The sequence below is a fragment of the Panthera tigris genome, chromosome B1 (assembly GCF_018350195.1).
Source record: "Panthera tigris isolate Pti1 chromosome B1, P.tigris_Pti1_mat1.1, whole genome shotgun sequence".
In the NCBI taxonomy this organism is placed as follows: Eukaryota; Metazoa; Chordata; class Mammalia; order Carnivora; family Felidae; genus Panthera; species Panthera tigris.
The window spans coordinates 32,476,529-32,493,733 of NC_056663.1; the positions used below are offsets into that span (position 1 = coordinate 32,476,529).

The 17,205-nt window shown below is 38.8% G+C and overlaps 1 protein-coding gene across 2 annotated transcripts in view; it reads left to right on the forward strand.

Annotated features, from left to right (window-relative positions):
• Positions 1–17,205, forward strand: part of KCTD9 (potassium channel tetramerization domain containing 9) — a 37,375-nt gene that overhangs the window by 17,324 nt on the left and 2,846 nt on the right. For both annotated transcript variants that reach the window (XM_007093916.3, XM_042983202.1), the window contains 8 exons: positions 1,555–1,651; positions 2,300–2,358; positions 2,564–2,692; positions 6,770–6,837; positions 6,925–7,020; positions 7,972–8,121; positions 15,238–15,343; positions 16,054–16,187. In XM_007093916.3, coding sequence (XP_007093978.1) covers positions 1,555–1,651; positions 2,300–2,358; positions 2,564–2,692; positions 6,770–6,837; positions 6,925–7,020; positions 7,972–8,121; positions 15,238–15,343; positions 16,054–16,187 — 839 coding nt within the window. The remainder of the gene's footprint in view (positions 1–1,554; positions 1,652–2,299; positions 2,359–2,563; positions 2,693–6,769; positions 6,838–6,924; positions 7,021–7,971; positions 8,122–15,237; positions 15,344–16,053; positions 16,188–17,205) is intronic.

The window sequence follows — 17,205 nt, forward strand, 5'->3', positions numbered from 1 at the left end:
CTCTTACTCTGACATAAGATGTTGGTGTCCAAAACATCTGATCTTTCGTAATGATTATTTTTCCTAAGCCACTCCAAGGATTATTCTCTTTCTTTAAAAAGTAATTTTAGTAAACTCTTTAGTAAACTCTTTCTGGGTGTTCTGGGTTGATTTTGTGTGGTATGTGGTGATCCTGTCAATAGGTACTTTCAAATGTTCTTTTAATTTCAAGACAGTTTTCCTGAACTTTCAATTATGCGTTTATTTTGTCCCTGTGCTTTAATTTTCTTATTTCAGGACTCCTATTGTATGCATGTGGGATCTTCTGTGCTTGTCTTCTGTATTGGGAATCTTCTCTTAAATCCTTTTTATCTTTCTTCATTTCTTATTGATTTTTAAAGCTTTCCTCTTTTTCAGCTTTTATTTCCCTTAAGGTTTTGTCTGTTTATTCTCTCTTGGGTTTCTTCTCGTTTGATCTTCATCTCTGAATTGTTTTTTGTTCGTTTCCTTAGAGAGAGAGCACACACAAGCGGGGAAAGGGCAGAAGGAGAGGGAGAGAGAATCTTAAGCAGGCTCCACGCCCAGCGTGGAGCGTGACATGGGGCTCGATCTCATGACCGTGAGATCATGACCTGAACCAAAATCAAGACATGGACGCTTAACCACCTGAGCCACCAGGCACCCTGAATTGGTTTTTCATTATAGCTCTAATTCTCCCCTGAGTTCTTTCACCTCAATTCTGAGTTATATTGTTCTTTCATGTTTTGTATTACTTCTTCAGCATGTTTGGAATATTAGATTATAGTTTTTATCTATTTTGTGGGCATTTCTTTCTGGCACATTTTCATTGTCTAGAGATGTAATTCTTTTAAGATTTTTGTATGGGATTTTCTGTTGCTCACTTAACATAAAAGTTGTTTCCTTAACTTGAGAAAGGTGGGCTGACTCAGGAAAGATTTTCTAATTTCATGGCTCTAGAGTTCCCTTTTCTATTGTTTTTGTGAAGTATTGAAATGTATGGCAGTCACCTTCTGATACATTCTGGTTCTGCTAGACCTTTCTGCCTTTTATCTGGACTCCTCTTTCTTGGGTCGCTGCTGTTTTTGTTCTGTTCAACTGCATTCTTTTTCCAACATCTTATCCTTGGCATTGGGCTTTGTCCTAGAAGGGATTTTTGGTTGGTGGGTTTCGAGAGTTCATCTCCAGCCTGCTCAGTTCCCACTGCAAATGCCTGCATCCATTTCCACATCCAGATACGCCTTCCACTTTGAGTATGGTGTTCTCAGATCGACTTACTGAGCTTTGAAATGAGTATGGATTACTTGGGAATTCATCGGTTCATCACATACCCTGTTGTTTCTCGCAGCTTCTTCCTTCAAAGATGCCAGTACCACATTGCTCTTCTACCTTTCAGTGTTGGTGGGAATACCTTATCACCTAGTGTTGTCTTAAATGCTGTCTGTGGGTCTCTGGTAGCTCTGGTATGCTTTTATGTGTGTTTTTAGTGTAAAAAAAATTACGCTGTGGCCATCTTCCCCAGTTCCCCAATCTTAACTTTTTTATTGTAATTTCTAGATCCTCAGACAGATTCTAAACTACCTGAAGGGTTGTCGGGATCTCACACGGATTGGCTAACGTTAAACGTCGGAGGGCGTTACTTTACAACTACACGGTAGGCACATGTGAATGTGTGCACATGTGTGTGTTGGACCGGGGCGGGGGGGCGCTACGTAGTGTTTGTTCTTTCCTGCAATTTTGCTGATTTCCTTAGAAGACACTCCATTGCTGCTTAAAGTACTCTGTGATCTTAAACCATTTTTTAGAAAGTTTTTTCAAGAGTAGAAAAATGATTCCCAAGTCATTCCAAAGAAAGCATGAAAGGCATGAACATGCTTTTTAGATAGCAAATATTTCAGGCTTTTAGACCATGCTCTTTAGATGTCAGGTAATACGCATGCAACACAAGTAAAGATGAACAACATTGAAATCTGTAGCGACTACAGCTGCTTAGATTAAAGGGATAAGAAACGTGTTAAGTTTAGGTCAAGAATATTGTGATATGATAGCTTGCTAGAAGGATAGATGAGTGTTTTAAGTGAAAGGAAACCAAAACAATATTTGAGTCAAAGGAAGTGCCAGATTGGAAGGGATTTTGATAAATGGCAACTTACTGCACGTTTTTGTTCCCCAGCATCACTCCTACCAGGTTATAGCATGCATCTTTTTGAAAGAGCAGCTGGGATCGAGTATACTCTTGACTTAAAATATGTTTGTTTATAAAGACAAATGGAGAAATCAATTTTTTTCCCTGAATTCTTAGGAGCACTTTAGTGAATAAAGAACCTGACAGTATGCTGGCCCACATGTTTAAGGACAAAGGTGAGTGCAACACATGGTTTTCACATTTTGTGTGATCTGTTTGTAGCTATACTGACCTAACTCTTGTCCTTCTGTGCTTTTTTAATGGTATCAATACTTTTTACGGGGGTAAAAACTTACTAGTATGTAATATAATTTTTCTTCATAAATTTCTAACTTTGTTTCTTGTTTATGGGGGGTTTTCTTCGCTGAAATGGTGACACAGGTGTCTGGGGAAATAAGCAGGATCATAGAGGAGCTTTCTTAATTGACCGGAGTCCCGAGTACTTTGAACCCATTTTGAACTACTTGCGTCACGGACAGCTCATTGTAAATGATGGCATTAATTTATTGGGTGAGTTTTTAGTATGATTCCTCACATTTTTGTAAGTTTAGGATATTTAATTTGTTTTCACTTGTTTAGTACTATAGTATATTTTCATAAAGTAGAAGTATATATCTTTTCCACTTTTAAAACTAAATTATTTATACATATATGAGTGTATATAGATATAGAAACAGGCACAGATAGTCTTTGTGTCTATGGGTATATGTTTAGACAACCCATAAATTCTGATTTTAGATTCTAAATAGATTTAGATTTTATCACAAGGGACTCTAAAAGATTTTGTTGCTTTTAATTGAACTGGGACTGTGACTTGACTTCAAGTTATGGACCTTCCCATTATACTGAGATGTAGAGTCGTCAAAAGGGGAAATTCCGCTTCAGAATCATAAGAATGGATTAGAAACTCAGTACTACGACTTACAACTCAGTTCCCCAAGCTTAACTTGGGGAAAATCTGAGTGTGCTTTGAAAACTGAGTATTAAGAATCTACTTGTCTCTGACTACATCACAGGATATTCACACCATGGAGATGATATAGACCAAAGCTCTTATAAAGCAGTAGATGCGTATTCAAAACTGATGGGCCTCGAAGTGGCTAAATTTGGTCTGACTTGGTGGAGAGCATGGTGATCTTGAGTGCGCATTCTCTCTCAGCTTCTACAGATTGTTGCCATGTGGGTGTGTGGACCTAGGGTGTCAGAGCCTTGATTTTTAAAGAAAAGCTGGAAATCTAAAACTTTATGTGGAATCTGATCTTGAAAATAGTACCATCAGAATCAGCCTGGGCGGAGCTAGCTTACAATCTCTGTAGAACAATAGATACAATAACTTTTATTATTGCTGTATTAAATTTTATACTGCCTTTAAGGCTTACCCATTGCAAAAAGTGACCTTATGTGACCCTTCATCTGGCTCCATACCTATTCATAACAAGTTCTTGTTGCTTTTTTGTTTATTTTTTACCTTCTACCAACTGTTGCTTAAAACCATGTATAACCTATTTTTTTACCTTAGTCATTCTGCAGAAATTATCATTAGAACAATAAGCAATAGTACCCTCTCATACAGTCCTTCGCTTTTCAGCAGCTAGATCACTCTGCTGCTTATACTCTAGTGGCCACTTTTTTCTCCTGGGGACATTTAAATCTCACTGAGGATATCCTATGGGCTCTTTGATGCTTCCCAGTTTAATTTTTCTCTATGCTATCACTGATAGCATTTCATATCCTCCCCGCCTAGGAAATAACGTCAGAAATATACATCCATGCTATCTCAGACTTCAGCGATACAGGCTATTGACAAGCTATGCTTGGCTCCTTTTTCAAGTCTCTTGCTGGAAAGGCTCTTATTTATGCAGTTTTCAGCAAGCAGAGGTCTATACTGGATTCATTTTATAGAACATTACTTCTGATTAGTACAAAGTCCATCCAAACTCAGCTACAAGTTGCCCCCAAGTAGTTATATGCTTTATAATCATTGACAATGACTTATTTCTCTCCCCTCTGTTGACTTAAATGACCTTATCTTGCTCTTCCTAATTTGTGCTTTCATCAGTGAATATATTTGTTGCTTACTTTCATTATTTCTTTTGTTTTCTGCCTTGAATGACCTTCAGTTTTTCCAGTGAATCACGTCTTCCTTTTCTGTTTGCATTTGTCTTCAAAACCTTCTTTTTCTGATTTAAGTCATCGTTCCCTACCTCATTGCTAAATCTCACTTCAGGTATTCTCTAACTTGAGAACTTTTCTGGCATTTCAATATTTATTTCCCTGAAGTTGACATGAATTTTCTGAACTCCCGTTTGATATGATAAAAGGAGAATGGTCTTAAATGTCAGAAAACATACAATGTAATAATGATCATGGCGATCATTTATCGAGAACCTACAAGGTGCCAGGCATTATACCAGATAATATATATGCCTATCTCTTTTAATACATCTGTCAGCTTTGTGAGTAAAGTAATAATACCCCCATTTCACAAATGTGAATGGGAACTTTAAGAGAAAGGGTAAGTAGCTTCTCTAAGACCAAAAAGGTAGTAAGTGGCAGAGCTGGGATTCAAATCTGATTCTTCCTGGTGCTGATAGAAAATGTGCTAAATATTCCTTCCTTTTCTCAACTGTCCCCCATAGATGCCTCTTGCATTTATAAGGCTTTTCCGAAAGTTTTTAAGGTTTGCTTCTGAACCTAGAAGTAGAAAAAAATCTTTACCGCATCCCTTGGCGGAAGTGGGAGGGGTAGGTTTCTGACTGACTCACACCGAGTGAGGCACACCGAGAGTGAGGCCCACGAGAACCCTTTCTGTGGTGGGTTTCTACCAGGGACAGTTAGGATATGTGGCTGCCCCTTCATGAGGGATCCAGAGAGGAAGCCCCTCTGGGGTGGACCAGAAAGTGTTGTGCCAGAGCCACAGCCCGAGTAGTGTGCTGTTCATCAGATGACCTTTGTTTTGCGACTGGAATATCAGAGGTGGAATTGGGCCTTTCCTGAGGAGATTGTAATCTTCCCAGATAACTGCTGTGGTTTTCTATATCTACATAGTTAGCCTTATTAGCTTGCAACTATTTCAAGGGAGAGATTATGTCTCTTATTTTCTTTGTAATTTCTGAGTCTTTAGTAATTTTTTTAACAAGCAGACCCAGCTAACTGAATGACTGAGGTCATTTGAAGGAAAATGGATTCCAAATTTATTCCCAAATACTCTGATGGAGATGTTTAACAGATGTAAGAACATACAGATTACATAATAAGTCACCTAGAGAATGTGCAGATTTTTTTTTTAACCAAGTTAAGGAAAGTGAATGATACAATCTCTTCTGTCATTTAGAAATCATTTTTTAAGGGGCTCCTGGGTGGCTCAGTTGGTTGAGCGTCCGACTTCAGCTCAGGTCATGATCTCACGGCCCTCGTGGGTTCGAGCCCCGCGTCGGACTCTGTGCTGACAGCTCAGACCCTGGAGCCTGCTTCGGATTCTGTCTCCCCCTCTCTCTCTGCCCCTCCCCCGCTCATGCTGTCTCTCTCTGTCTCTGAAAAACAAATAAAACATTTAAAAAAAAAAAATCTTTTTTTAAAAATTGATTCTCTTCTATGAGTGGTTTCTGAATCATTCTTTTGACTTTTATGTTGAAACTAATTTAGTTTTATTCATTTCTACATTTTTCTGATTAAGTAAAAGATATTTGTGACAAACTTATTCAGATCTGCTCCATTGAAGAAGTCAGTGAAATGTTCGATTAGGTGAACTAATCACTTATTATTAGGTTCACAATCAAATCTGTAGCAATTATTTTAGGAACTTGAGATAGTAGGAGTTTTTGCTTGTAGCCTACTTAAAGTGATTTTCGGGGCGCCTGGATGGCTCAGTCGGTTGAGCGTCCATCTTCGGCTCAGGTCATGATCTCACGGCTCATAAGTTTGAGCCCCGTATCGGGCTCCGTGCTGACAGCTCAGAGCCTGGAGCCTGCTTCAGATTCCGTGTTTCCCTCTCTCTCTCTCTGCCCCTCTCCCACTCGTTCTCCCTCTCAAAAATAAATACAAACACTTAAGAAAAATTTTTTAAGTGATTTTCAGAAAATTTTGAAATCTGGAAGGCTTTCATTCTAATTCATTAGTTTTCTATGTTTTTCTTTGGCTGAATGTAAACTATTTAGAAAAACTTTGTTTCACAAATATTTTTAAAATATTCTTTATGCATGTTCTTTTTTTTAATTAAAAAAAATTTTTTTTTAACGTTTATTTATTTTTGAGACAGAGAGAGACAGAGCATGAACAGGGGAGGGGCAGAAAGAGCGGGAGACACAGAATGTGAAACAGGCTCCGGGCTCTGAGCTGTCAGCACAGAGCCCGACGCAGGGCTCGAACTCACGGACCGTGAGATCATGACCTGAGCCGAAGTCGGCCGCTCAACCGACTGAGCCACCCAGGCGCCCCTCTTTATGCATGTTCTAAACATTAGTTACTTTTCTGATTGATAACCTACTTGTTGAATTTCACTTGTATGGTGAGGATTTAACAAATAATTCCATAAATACTAAAATGAATAGTTTTCTATTAAAAGTCAAATCGATTTTATTGTGATAGGTGTGTTGGAAGAAGCCAGATTTTTTGGTATTGACTCATTGATTGAACACCTGGAAGTGGCAATAAAGGTAAAGCTCTTTTTACATTAGCCAGTATTACATTTATTGTAGCTGTCTCCCAAAATACTCCACTGATTTCTTAATATCTTTTTCAAGAATTCTCAACCACCAGAGGATCATTCGCCAATATCAAGAAAGGAATTTGTTCGATTTCTTCTAGCCACTCCAACCAAATCAGAATTGCGTTGCCAGGTAATTAAAGCAGACTTTTACATGAGTTATTGGTGTCAGCAAAGCCGTAAGTAAAGTTTTACATTCTTCTAGGATTTTTTTTTTTTTTTTGCCTTATGTTCCTATTTCATGCAAGATAGAATTTAATTATGGGTTATAACATTGATTTAATCCCAAAATGGTTAGCAAAAAAAGAGGTGTAATAGCATTTTTTATTATCTAATATGCCTCACGTAGCAGTTTTTGAGTAGGGCATAGAAATTGCAGCTGTTAAAACACAGAGTCAATTTTTTGTACAGTTGTTATGTATGGCCAGGCAGTGGCAGATACTTCTTATGTATTATAGCATGAAAGGTTTTAAAAACCACAATACTTACATTTTAAGAATACTACTACCTTGGGGTTGCCTGGGTAGCTCAGGCAGCTGAGTGTCCAGCTTCGGCTCAGGTCACGATTGTGCAGATCATGAGTTCAAGTCCCGCATTGGGGTCTGTGCTGACAGCTCGGAGTCTGGACTCTGCTTCGGATTCTGTGTCTGTCTCTCTCTCTCTCTCTCTCTCTCTCTCTCTCTCTCTCTCTCTCTCTGTCCCTCCCCTGCTCACACTCTCTCTCTCTCAAAAATAAATAAATAAAAAAAAATTAAAACTACCTTGAATTATTGAATACTTATAAGACCTATATAAATAATACCTACAACATGTACATGGCCAACAAATCACTCCTTAGAAATTTCTGCACATAAATGAGGTATACTCAGGCTGCATTCTAATATTACATTTAGAGTCTCTTTTACTAAGAACCCATTAAGGACACTCATGTTATATCCACGTTCCATCTGATCATGTATTCTTGTAAACTCCAAATGACTGAACTGCCAATTGCTTCTAAAAAACTTGATGGTTAGCTATAGTAATTAAATGTGATATAGCAGATGGTTTAAATTTTGTGACAATTTGTGTTTTTTAATTTTAGGGTTTAAACTTCAGTGGTGCTGATCTTTCCCGTTTGGACCTTCGATACATTAACTTCAAAATGGCCAATTTAAGCCGCTGCAATCTTGCACATGCTAATCTCTGCTGTGCAAATCTTGAACGAGCTGATCTCTCCGGATCAGTGCTTGACGTAAGAATCCTCTTTAGTTACAAGAGAAAATTAAATGTTTAGTCTGTTGAACAGTCTTAAAGAGCAGAAATGATCTCTCTCTCTTACTAGAGATTTTACTTGAAAATGGATGATAAAACCCAAGACCCTGAAAGTGAAATGTGTCGGTTTTGCAACTTTGATATCCTTCAATAAGTGAGGATCTGAAAGAGTTAGCAACTAATAAGAAATTAAATCTGGAAATTAGATCTTGATCTCCTCAATATAGTATACTTTATCAGGACTTCTATTTTCAGTGAAATTAGTAGGGCAAAGCTGAAAAGGACTTTTGAAATCTTCTATTCAACTGCATTTGTGGAATGAGGAAAAAAAATTGCTCCAGAGGTATTTGGCAGAGATATTTTGAAATAAACATGAAGGGTGCCAGTCTGTGTAAGTTAGCATCTCCGTGGCTCTCCTCTCTTTATCTACATACGTGTGTGGTGTGTGTGTGTGTGTGTATGTGTGTGTGTTTACATATATGTATGTATATACACTTGACCTTTGCACCACGGGATTTAAGGGCACTGACCTCTGTGCAGTTGAAAATCCGCATATAATTTTACTCCCCCAAAATGTCACTACTAACTGCTGTTGACCAGAAGCCTTACTGATAACATAAACAGTCGATTAGCACATATTTTGTATGTTATATGTATTATATACTGTATTCTTACAATAAAGTAAGAGAAAAGAAAATGGGTAAGAAAATCATCAGGAAGAGAAGATACATTAACAGTCCTGTACTGTATTGATTTTTAAAAATCTACATATGGGGCGCCTGTATGGCTCAGTCAGTTAAGCATCTGACTCTATTTCTGCTCGGGTCATGAGCTCACAGTTGGTGAGATCAAATGCTGCGTCAGGCTCTGTGCTGAGAGCACGGAACCGCTTGGGATTCTCTCTCCCTCTCTCTGCCCCTCCCCTACTCACCCGCACACATGCACACGCTTTCTCTCAATAAATAAATAAACTTTTAAAACATAAAAATAAAGTATCCACATATAAGTGGACCCATGCAGTTCAAACCCATGTTGTTCAAGCGTCAAATGTGTATGTAGGTGTATAGGTGTATGTGTGTCTGTACATATGTATATGCATGTGTTTCTCTAAAAATTACCTATGTTAATTTGGGGTTAGAGGATACATGCAGAGCCAGCAGTGAAATGTACTCACTTCTAACAACTTCAGGTTCCTTAATACCAAGGCCCATGTCTATATGTCTTTTGAATTAACAACACCTAATATAGTACATTGCTTTAAGTAGTCATTGAATAGATGTTTATTGAATTTTATAATTTTAGTTGTATTCCTTACTTGCAACCTATTTTTCCATGAAGTTTATAATAGCAGATCTATAACAAAATCTGTCAATATACATTTCCATTGTTTTCACTCTACTTGTTCCATCTTATGAGGAAGGACCACATTGCTAGCAAAATGAGTGAAAGACTAACAGCACAAAGAAAAAAGTTTGAAGGACCTAGTCCTTATTATTATTTTTTAATGTTTGCTTATTTTGAGAGAGAGAGAGAGAGAGAGAGAGCGTGTGTATGCACGCACGGGGGAGAGGCAGAGAGAGAATCTTAAGCAGGCTCCATGCCCAGCAGACACGGGGCTTGATCTCATGATCGTGAAATCACGCCCTGAGCCGAAATCAAGAGTAGAAAGCTTAACTTGACTGAGTCACCCAGGCGCTCTGAAGGACCTAGTCTTTAAATAGTGAAATGATGAGAGATCACTTGTTTGGCTTTTGTTAAGGATAAAACAAACAAACAAAAATAAAAAGACAGTCTGGGTCATTCAGTAGAGCTGGTTTTGAGTTCTGTTTAATTATAGTAATGCTAACTCTGAACCTGCACCATAATTTTCTTAACTGTAAATACTTGTTCTATCCATCCGGTACAGTTGATAAACTGAAGTGCTATAGAATTGTAAATTTAATTACTAACGTTAGAAGTGGCTCATGTTGAAGAGTCATTCATTGCCCAGGGTATATAGGCTGTGAAGTCAAAACTAATTGCTAATTGTCCTTGGCATTTGAAGATGAATGCTAATGAATAGCCATCATATCTACCAAACATGATGTGTGCTAAGCAGTCTGCTGATACACCTAATGGCTCCACTTTCTTTTTTTAAGTTTTTTTTTTTTTTTTTTAACATTTATTCATTTTTGAAAGACAGAGACAGAGCACAAGCAGGGGTGGGGCGGAGAGAGAGGGGGACACAGAATCTGAAGCAGGCTCCAGGCTCTGAGCTGTCAGCACAGAGACCAACGTGGGGCTCGAACTCACGAACTGTGAGATCATGACCTGAGCCGAAGATGGACACTCAGCCGACTGGGCCACCCAGGTGCCCCTCCACTATTTTTTAAAAATGTTTGTTTATTTTTGAGAGAGCGAGAGAGACAGAGTGTGAGCGGGGGAGGGGCGGAGAAAGAGGGAGACACAGAATCCAAAGCAGATTCCAGGCTCCGAGCTGTCAGCACAGCGCCCAGTGCGGGGCTTGAACCCACAAACCGCGAGATCATGACCTGAGCCAAAGTCGGACGCTTAACTGACTGAGCCACCCAGGTACCCCTCCACTACTCTTTCTTAATTTCTCACCCCATTTATCCTTCACGGGCTGTGAGACCTTTCCATAGGAACCATGTGATTCTGCTGTCAACCAGGGTGATCTCGGCTGCTATCTCTGTTGAGCAGAACATGTCTGTGCCACATTATTCTGTCAGCCTGCTTTAAGAATGTTTCTTCTGCACACTCTTTTTGCCATCAGTGACTTCAGCATGCTGCATAGAAGCTGATGTAATAACTCAGCTATTACATATCTGTTGCATATTCAAGACTTAGAATGGTGAGAGCTGACGGGGACCTTGATGGTCATCACGTATGACCCTGTTGTTAGACTGAGAAACTGAAACCTAGAGACTTGCCTGGGCCCAAAGAGGCTAATGTGTTAGCACAGCTGGAGCTAGACAGACTCTACAACATGCGTTTTCTTTTCCTTATTTCTTTTTTTAATGACTTTTTCACGTGCAAAATGTCAAGCATATACAAAAATAGAATACTATAATGAATCCTCCTTGTTACATCTGTTAACTCAGCTGTAACTTCAGAAGGTATCATCGACATATAAACAATCTTGTCTATACCTCTTTATAGATTATTTTGAAGTAACTCACTATTTCACCTGTAAATATTTTGTTTATCCCTTAAAGACCATTTAAAAAATATAATCTTAATACCATTATCATACATTAGAAATCATGGTAATAACTGCTTTCATCAAAGCCCTATGCCCCTTGATACAGTTAAGGTAGCAAAACTCTGAACAGCTGGTTTACTAAGCAGCTGAGTTCTGAACCCTCCATGTTGGTGACTATTGGTGACCTGCTTGTACCATTTGATGAGTTGGAGGGTGAATGACATGCTTTCTGTGGTTGAAGATGGAAAACTTCACTGAATTTCTTATAAATTTGTTTTTTTGTGTGTGAGATTCCATAAGGGTCAGGTTTGAGGACAGAGCCGTACTTATAATTACCTTAGGACTTTTAATCTATGTGTGTCATTAGGTCTGAAATGAGTCTCTTGTAGGCAGCATATAGGTGGTTCTTGCTTTTTTATCAGTCAGTCAATATCTTTTGATGGGAGCATTTAGTACATTTACATTCAAAGTCATTATTGATATGGATGTACTTCTTGCCGTTTTGTTAACTGGTTTTACAGTTATTTGGGTAGTTCTTTGTTCCTTTCTTCTCTTCCTATTTTTCCTTGTGGTTTGATGGCTTCCTTTAGTGATTTTGCTTGGATTCCTTTCTCTTTGTTTTTTGCATATCTATTACGGGTTTTTGATTTGTGGTTACCGTTAGGTTCATATATAACATTTCTGTATCTGTATAAAGTTGATGGTTGCTTAAGTTTTTTTTTTTTTTTTTTATTTTTTGAGAACATGAGCAGAGGAGGAGCAGAGAGAGAGGGAGACAGATATGAAACAGGCTCCAGGTTCTGAGCTGTCAGCACAGAGCCCAACATGGGCTCCAACCCACGAATGCGAGGTCATGACATGAGCTGAAGTCGGACGCTCAACCGACTGAGGCACCCAGGTGCCCCTTAGTTGCTTAAGGTTAAACCCATTCTAGGTGGACTAAATTTTTACTCCCCTCCCAACACATTTTATGTATATAGTGTCATCCTTTACATCCTTTTATTTTGTGAATCCCTTGACTTATTTTTATAGGTATAATTGACTTTATTGTTTTTGTGCTGTAACCTCCCTCCTGGTTTTATAAGTGATTCATTTACTACTTTTATTATATTCCCATTTACCTGTGAAATGTTCTCCATTCCTAATTTTCTTACTCCTGATTATGTCCTCTTCTTTCCACTCAAAAAATCGCCTTTAACATTTCTTGTAAGACTGGTTTAGTGGCGATGAATTGCTTCATCTTTTGTTTTGGGAAATGCTTTACCTCTCTTTCTATTATGAATGGTAGCCTTGCTGGGTAGAGTATAATTGATCTCAGGTTTTTTCCTTTCGTGTCCTACACTCTTCATTCCTGCAGTTTCTGCTGAAAAATCAGCATATTGCCGTATGGGATTTCCCTTATATGTAACTGTTTTCTTTTCTCTTGCTGCTTTTAATTTCTCTCTTTATCACTGCTTTTTGCCATTTTAATTATTATGTCTCTTGGTGTGGACCTCCTTAAGTTGATTCCATTGAGGTCTCTTTTCCTCCTGGATCTGGATTTGTTTCCTTCCCCAGATTCGGTAAGTTTTCAGCTATTATTTCTGCCCCTTTTCTTTCTCTTCTGTTTCTGAGATCCCTGTAATGCATATGTTACTACACTTGATATCACTGAGTTTTTTCTTTTTGCTGTTCATCTTGGGTGCTTTCCATTATTCTGTCCTCCAGCTCACTGATCTGTTCTTCTGCTTCCTCTAGTCTACTATCTATTCCCTCTAGTGTAGTTTTAATTTCACTTAAGTTCTTCATCTCTGATTGGTTCTTTTTTATATTTCCCATCTGTTAAGGGTCTCACTGAGATCCTCCACCCTTCTCAAATCCAGTAAGTATCTTTATGACCATTACTTTGAATTATCTATCAGGCATATAGCTTATCGCCATTTCATTTAGTTCTTTTGCTTTGATTTTGTCCTCCTCTTTCATTTGGGATATATTCCTCTTTCCTCATTTTGTGTAACTCTCTGTGTCTGTTTCTGCGTATTAGGAAAGTCAGCTATGTCTCCTGCTCTTAAAAGTAATGGCCTTATGAAGACGAGGTCCTGTAGTGCCCTGTAGTTCTATGTCCCTTGCTTTCCCCAGAACCAGGCAGTTCAGGCATAGGTGTCTCCCGTGTGTGTTGCGTGGGTCCTTCTATCGTGGCTGAGCTGCTTTAGCTTTCAGTCAGCTGCAATGGCCCCATTTGCCTGTTGTGGGCAGGGTTTCGTCCCTGTGCTGTCAAGGGCCGGTCTGGGGCCACCTTGGGCTTGTAGTTGGGTCAGCCGAGCCACCTGCCCGCAGGCTGTTTGCCGGGGCTACAGTCACACCTACCTACTCGCAGGGTGCTTTCCCTGGGTTGTCGCCTTGGGAACTTAGATAATAGCTACAGTCTGTTTCACCTGGGTGCACGGCACGGAGAACCAGAGACATTTATTTTTATATTATCAGCTTCCTGTCTTATTAATGTTTCTGTGTATTTAAAACACCGTCATCTTTTAGTTATTTTGGTCCTTCTGCATCCTCATTTTCTTACCTCTCAGGCTGAGCTTCTGTATTGCCTGTGTGCCGTAGCACCTGTACTACCTCTGCAGAGGCAGACGTGGGAATGCGTGTGCCTTTGTCAGCTTTCTGTGATCTGAAATGATCTGCAGCTTCTCTCCCTTTCAGCAGAATTGACGGTATGGTGAATGGAATTGCACTCATAAAACAGGATTTTTCCTATTAGGTGTGGCAATAAGGTAACGTGATCAGCCTTAGGATTTTTAGATTCTTGACTGTTGTAGTTATAATGACAACTACAATTATCATTTATATAGTGCCCTACGATTTTTAAGACACTTTTACATTCATCATCTACTTTGATGGTCACAGTGTGGGAAGTCCTAATGTTAATGTCAACTTTATGGCTTCCTGCCTTATCTGCTAGTTGTTGGAGTTCAGATCTGATGGCACTGAATCCTCAGAGGTAAATTAACATAATTTAAAATTCTAACATATATTTTCTAGTTTTTTACTCTTTGTATTTTGTGCTATAATTTGGGCGTTCAAGGTTGACAATGTTGTGTAGCAGTGATTGGTACATGAAGATCTGACAAACAATTTGTAGGGTTTTGTAGCTAGATGATACCTTTAACTGCTGGCCTTAGTATTCTGACCTACGAAATGAAGGTAGTAATAGCATGATTGAACATCAAGAATTTTATTGATTCCTGCAGTAAGAAAGAAGAGAAATCCCTACTCCTGATAAGATTATGTGTTCCTTACCCATACATCTTAGCTCTCATAGTGTCCTACCCAGGACTGTTTATAAACATAGAAATAGGGATGTTACAGTTCTAACCCCCCAACTTTTTAAATAAATTTTTTTAATGTTTATTTATTTTTGAAAGAGAGAGACAGAGCATAAATGGGGGAGGGACAGAGAGAGAGGGAGACAGAATGTGAAGCCATCTCCAGGCTCTGAGCTGTCAATACAGAGCCCAACGGTGGGGTTCAAACCCATGGGCCAGACCAGGAGATCATGAGCTGAGCCGAAGTCAGTCAGTCAACCAGCTGAGCCACCCAGGTGCCCCTAACCCCCCAATTTTTTTTTATCTAAACTATTATCTGTGTAAAATGGACATGCTGTTGTTAATTAGGTTGTTGTTTCTTTGAAAATGGTTCTTTCAAAAGAACTGTTTCTTCAAAGTGGTTCTCAGCTCTTGGTTGATTCCAGTTAGAAAAGTCTTCATTATAAACAGAAAATAATTGATTGTGAATGTATGGAATTGAGCTTCCTCCCCTTCTCTATTTTTTTCTTTTATTGTTTGAGCCCATTTTTTTCTTTTCCACACAAAATTCAGAATGTTAAAACGTGGACTTTTCTCTTTTTCTTGCCAGTGTGCAAATCTCCAGGGAGTCAAGATGCTCTGTTCTAATGCAGAAGGGGCATCCCTGAAACTGTGTAATTTTGAAGATCCTTCTGGTCTTAAAGCCAATTTAGAAGGTGAGATTCTATCTATAATTACATTTTCTAAGGTGAGAACATATCACAAAGTAAAAAGCCCAACAATAATTGTTACAGAAAAATCATGACCACTACGGGGGGGTAGATTTCTTCTGCCATCATACTTGGTCTCAGTCATGTGCTAGGCAAGAAGTTAGGGGAAATCCAGCCTCTACTATTGAATAAGGCTTCAGTTGGAGAATTAAATGTCAACATCTCGAACTTTGAAATTAAACAGTATACGCTTACAGTGACTAAAATGAATTTCAGTTTGCACAAAGCTAGGCAGTTTCTGTCATTTTTAGATTAATGTTTTATTTACGAATTTCTTATTCCTCTGTTGTGTCAGTGAACTGGTCACTTCATTTATCTGTATGTTTAGAATACAGGGGACTTACCTTCCTTATCATAAACTTGCAGAAGCATATTATAAAAGTGCTAATTATCTTAAGACCGAATTGAATTCTTCCCTCAAAAATATAGACTAAAACATTCTTAATTCATAGAACAAGCAAACAGATTGTTAACAATGAACGCTTTATATGTGTAAGTTGGTTGAGAGACTGAGATTTATGGTTCACGGAGTCCTTTCCAAAAGTTAAAGAGCCTGTCATTCACCTCCATTAAGTAAACTAAACCTGCGGTTTTTTGAAGGGAGAGGACTATAAATATTTTGAAGTTCAACTGCTATCAAAATATATTCACTGTAGGTGCTAATCTGAAAGGTGTGGATATGGAAGGAAGTCAAATGACAGGAATTAACCTGAGAGTTGCTACCTTAAAAAATGCAAAGTTGAAGAACTGTAACCTCCGAGGCGCAACTCTGGCAGGAACGGATTTAGAGGTGAGTCACCAATGTCTGAAGAGCGTTACAGTTACTGAGCCTGTCCTGCAAAATGTATCGAGGTCGCCAACAAAGTCATTGGCTGGTAAAAACTGCCAGGGAGCACGCCCGCACAGCCAGAGCGGTGTTCTCCTGTCGATTGCTTGTTTCAGCAGACGTGCCTCCCAGAGCAGGATTCAGTCACACGGGCCATGGGTCCCAGTTTCAGATTGAAAGATTCATCTGACAGTCGGTCGAAGCCGATTTCATTTGTCCTCTGTTCCTTGGGTCTCCTTCAAGTAGATGAGTTTGATGACTGCTTTACTAATGGAATTTATTGTGTTTTTCTTCAGTTTTAAGTCCAGACAGAATTAAATGGGGCCAGATTATCTTTTTAACTGTTCGAGAAATGTAAAAGATATCCAGGTTTGAAATCAGGTTAAGAGAGAGCCTATTCTAAATTGGAATCGTGTTCTTTTTGAATCACGATTTGAGCTTTTAACTTTGCGCGTCTTTTTCATCAGAATTATATATGTTGTCTTGATTCGCAAATGTAGCTGGCAGGCTCAAAGGCTGTTGATAGGTCTCTTGGTGCTGTCCCATAGCACTTTTTGCAATGCTGGATGCGTTCTAAATCTGTTCGGGACAGTAGCCACCAGGCGCTGTGGCTGTTGAGCACTTGAAATATGGCCAGTGTAACTGAGAAACGGATTTTTAAATTTTACTTAATTTTAATTCATTTAAATATAAGTAGCCACATGTGGCTGTTGCCATCATATTGAACAGCACAGCCTTATCTGGGAAAACCTGGCATAGATTGGATTGGAGAGAAGAGTGGGTCAAAATTTGGCTTGTCATTGATTTTTCCCTTTTAATGTTTCTGCTTTGTTCTCTTGACAGATCTTAGCAGTAGAGTGGCAGGCTCCATTAAACTTAAAGGCAAAAAGAACCTGCCCAAGGCCAAAAATAGAAGCCTATTATAAGCACAGTTCCTTAATTTTTTATTCTTTGGTACTGTCACCAAAAATGATGATTTTTT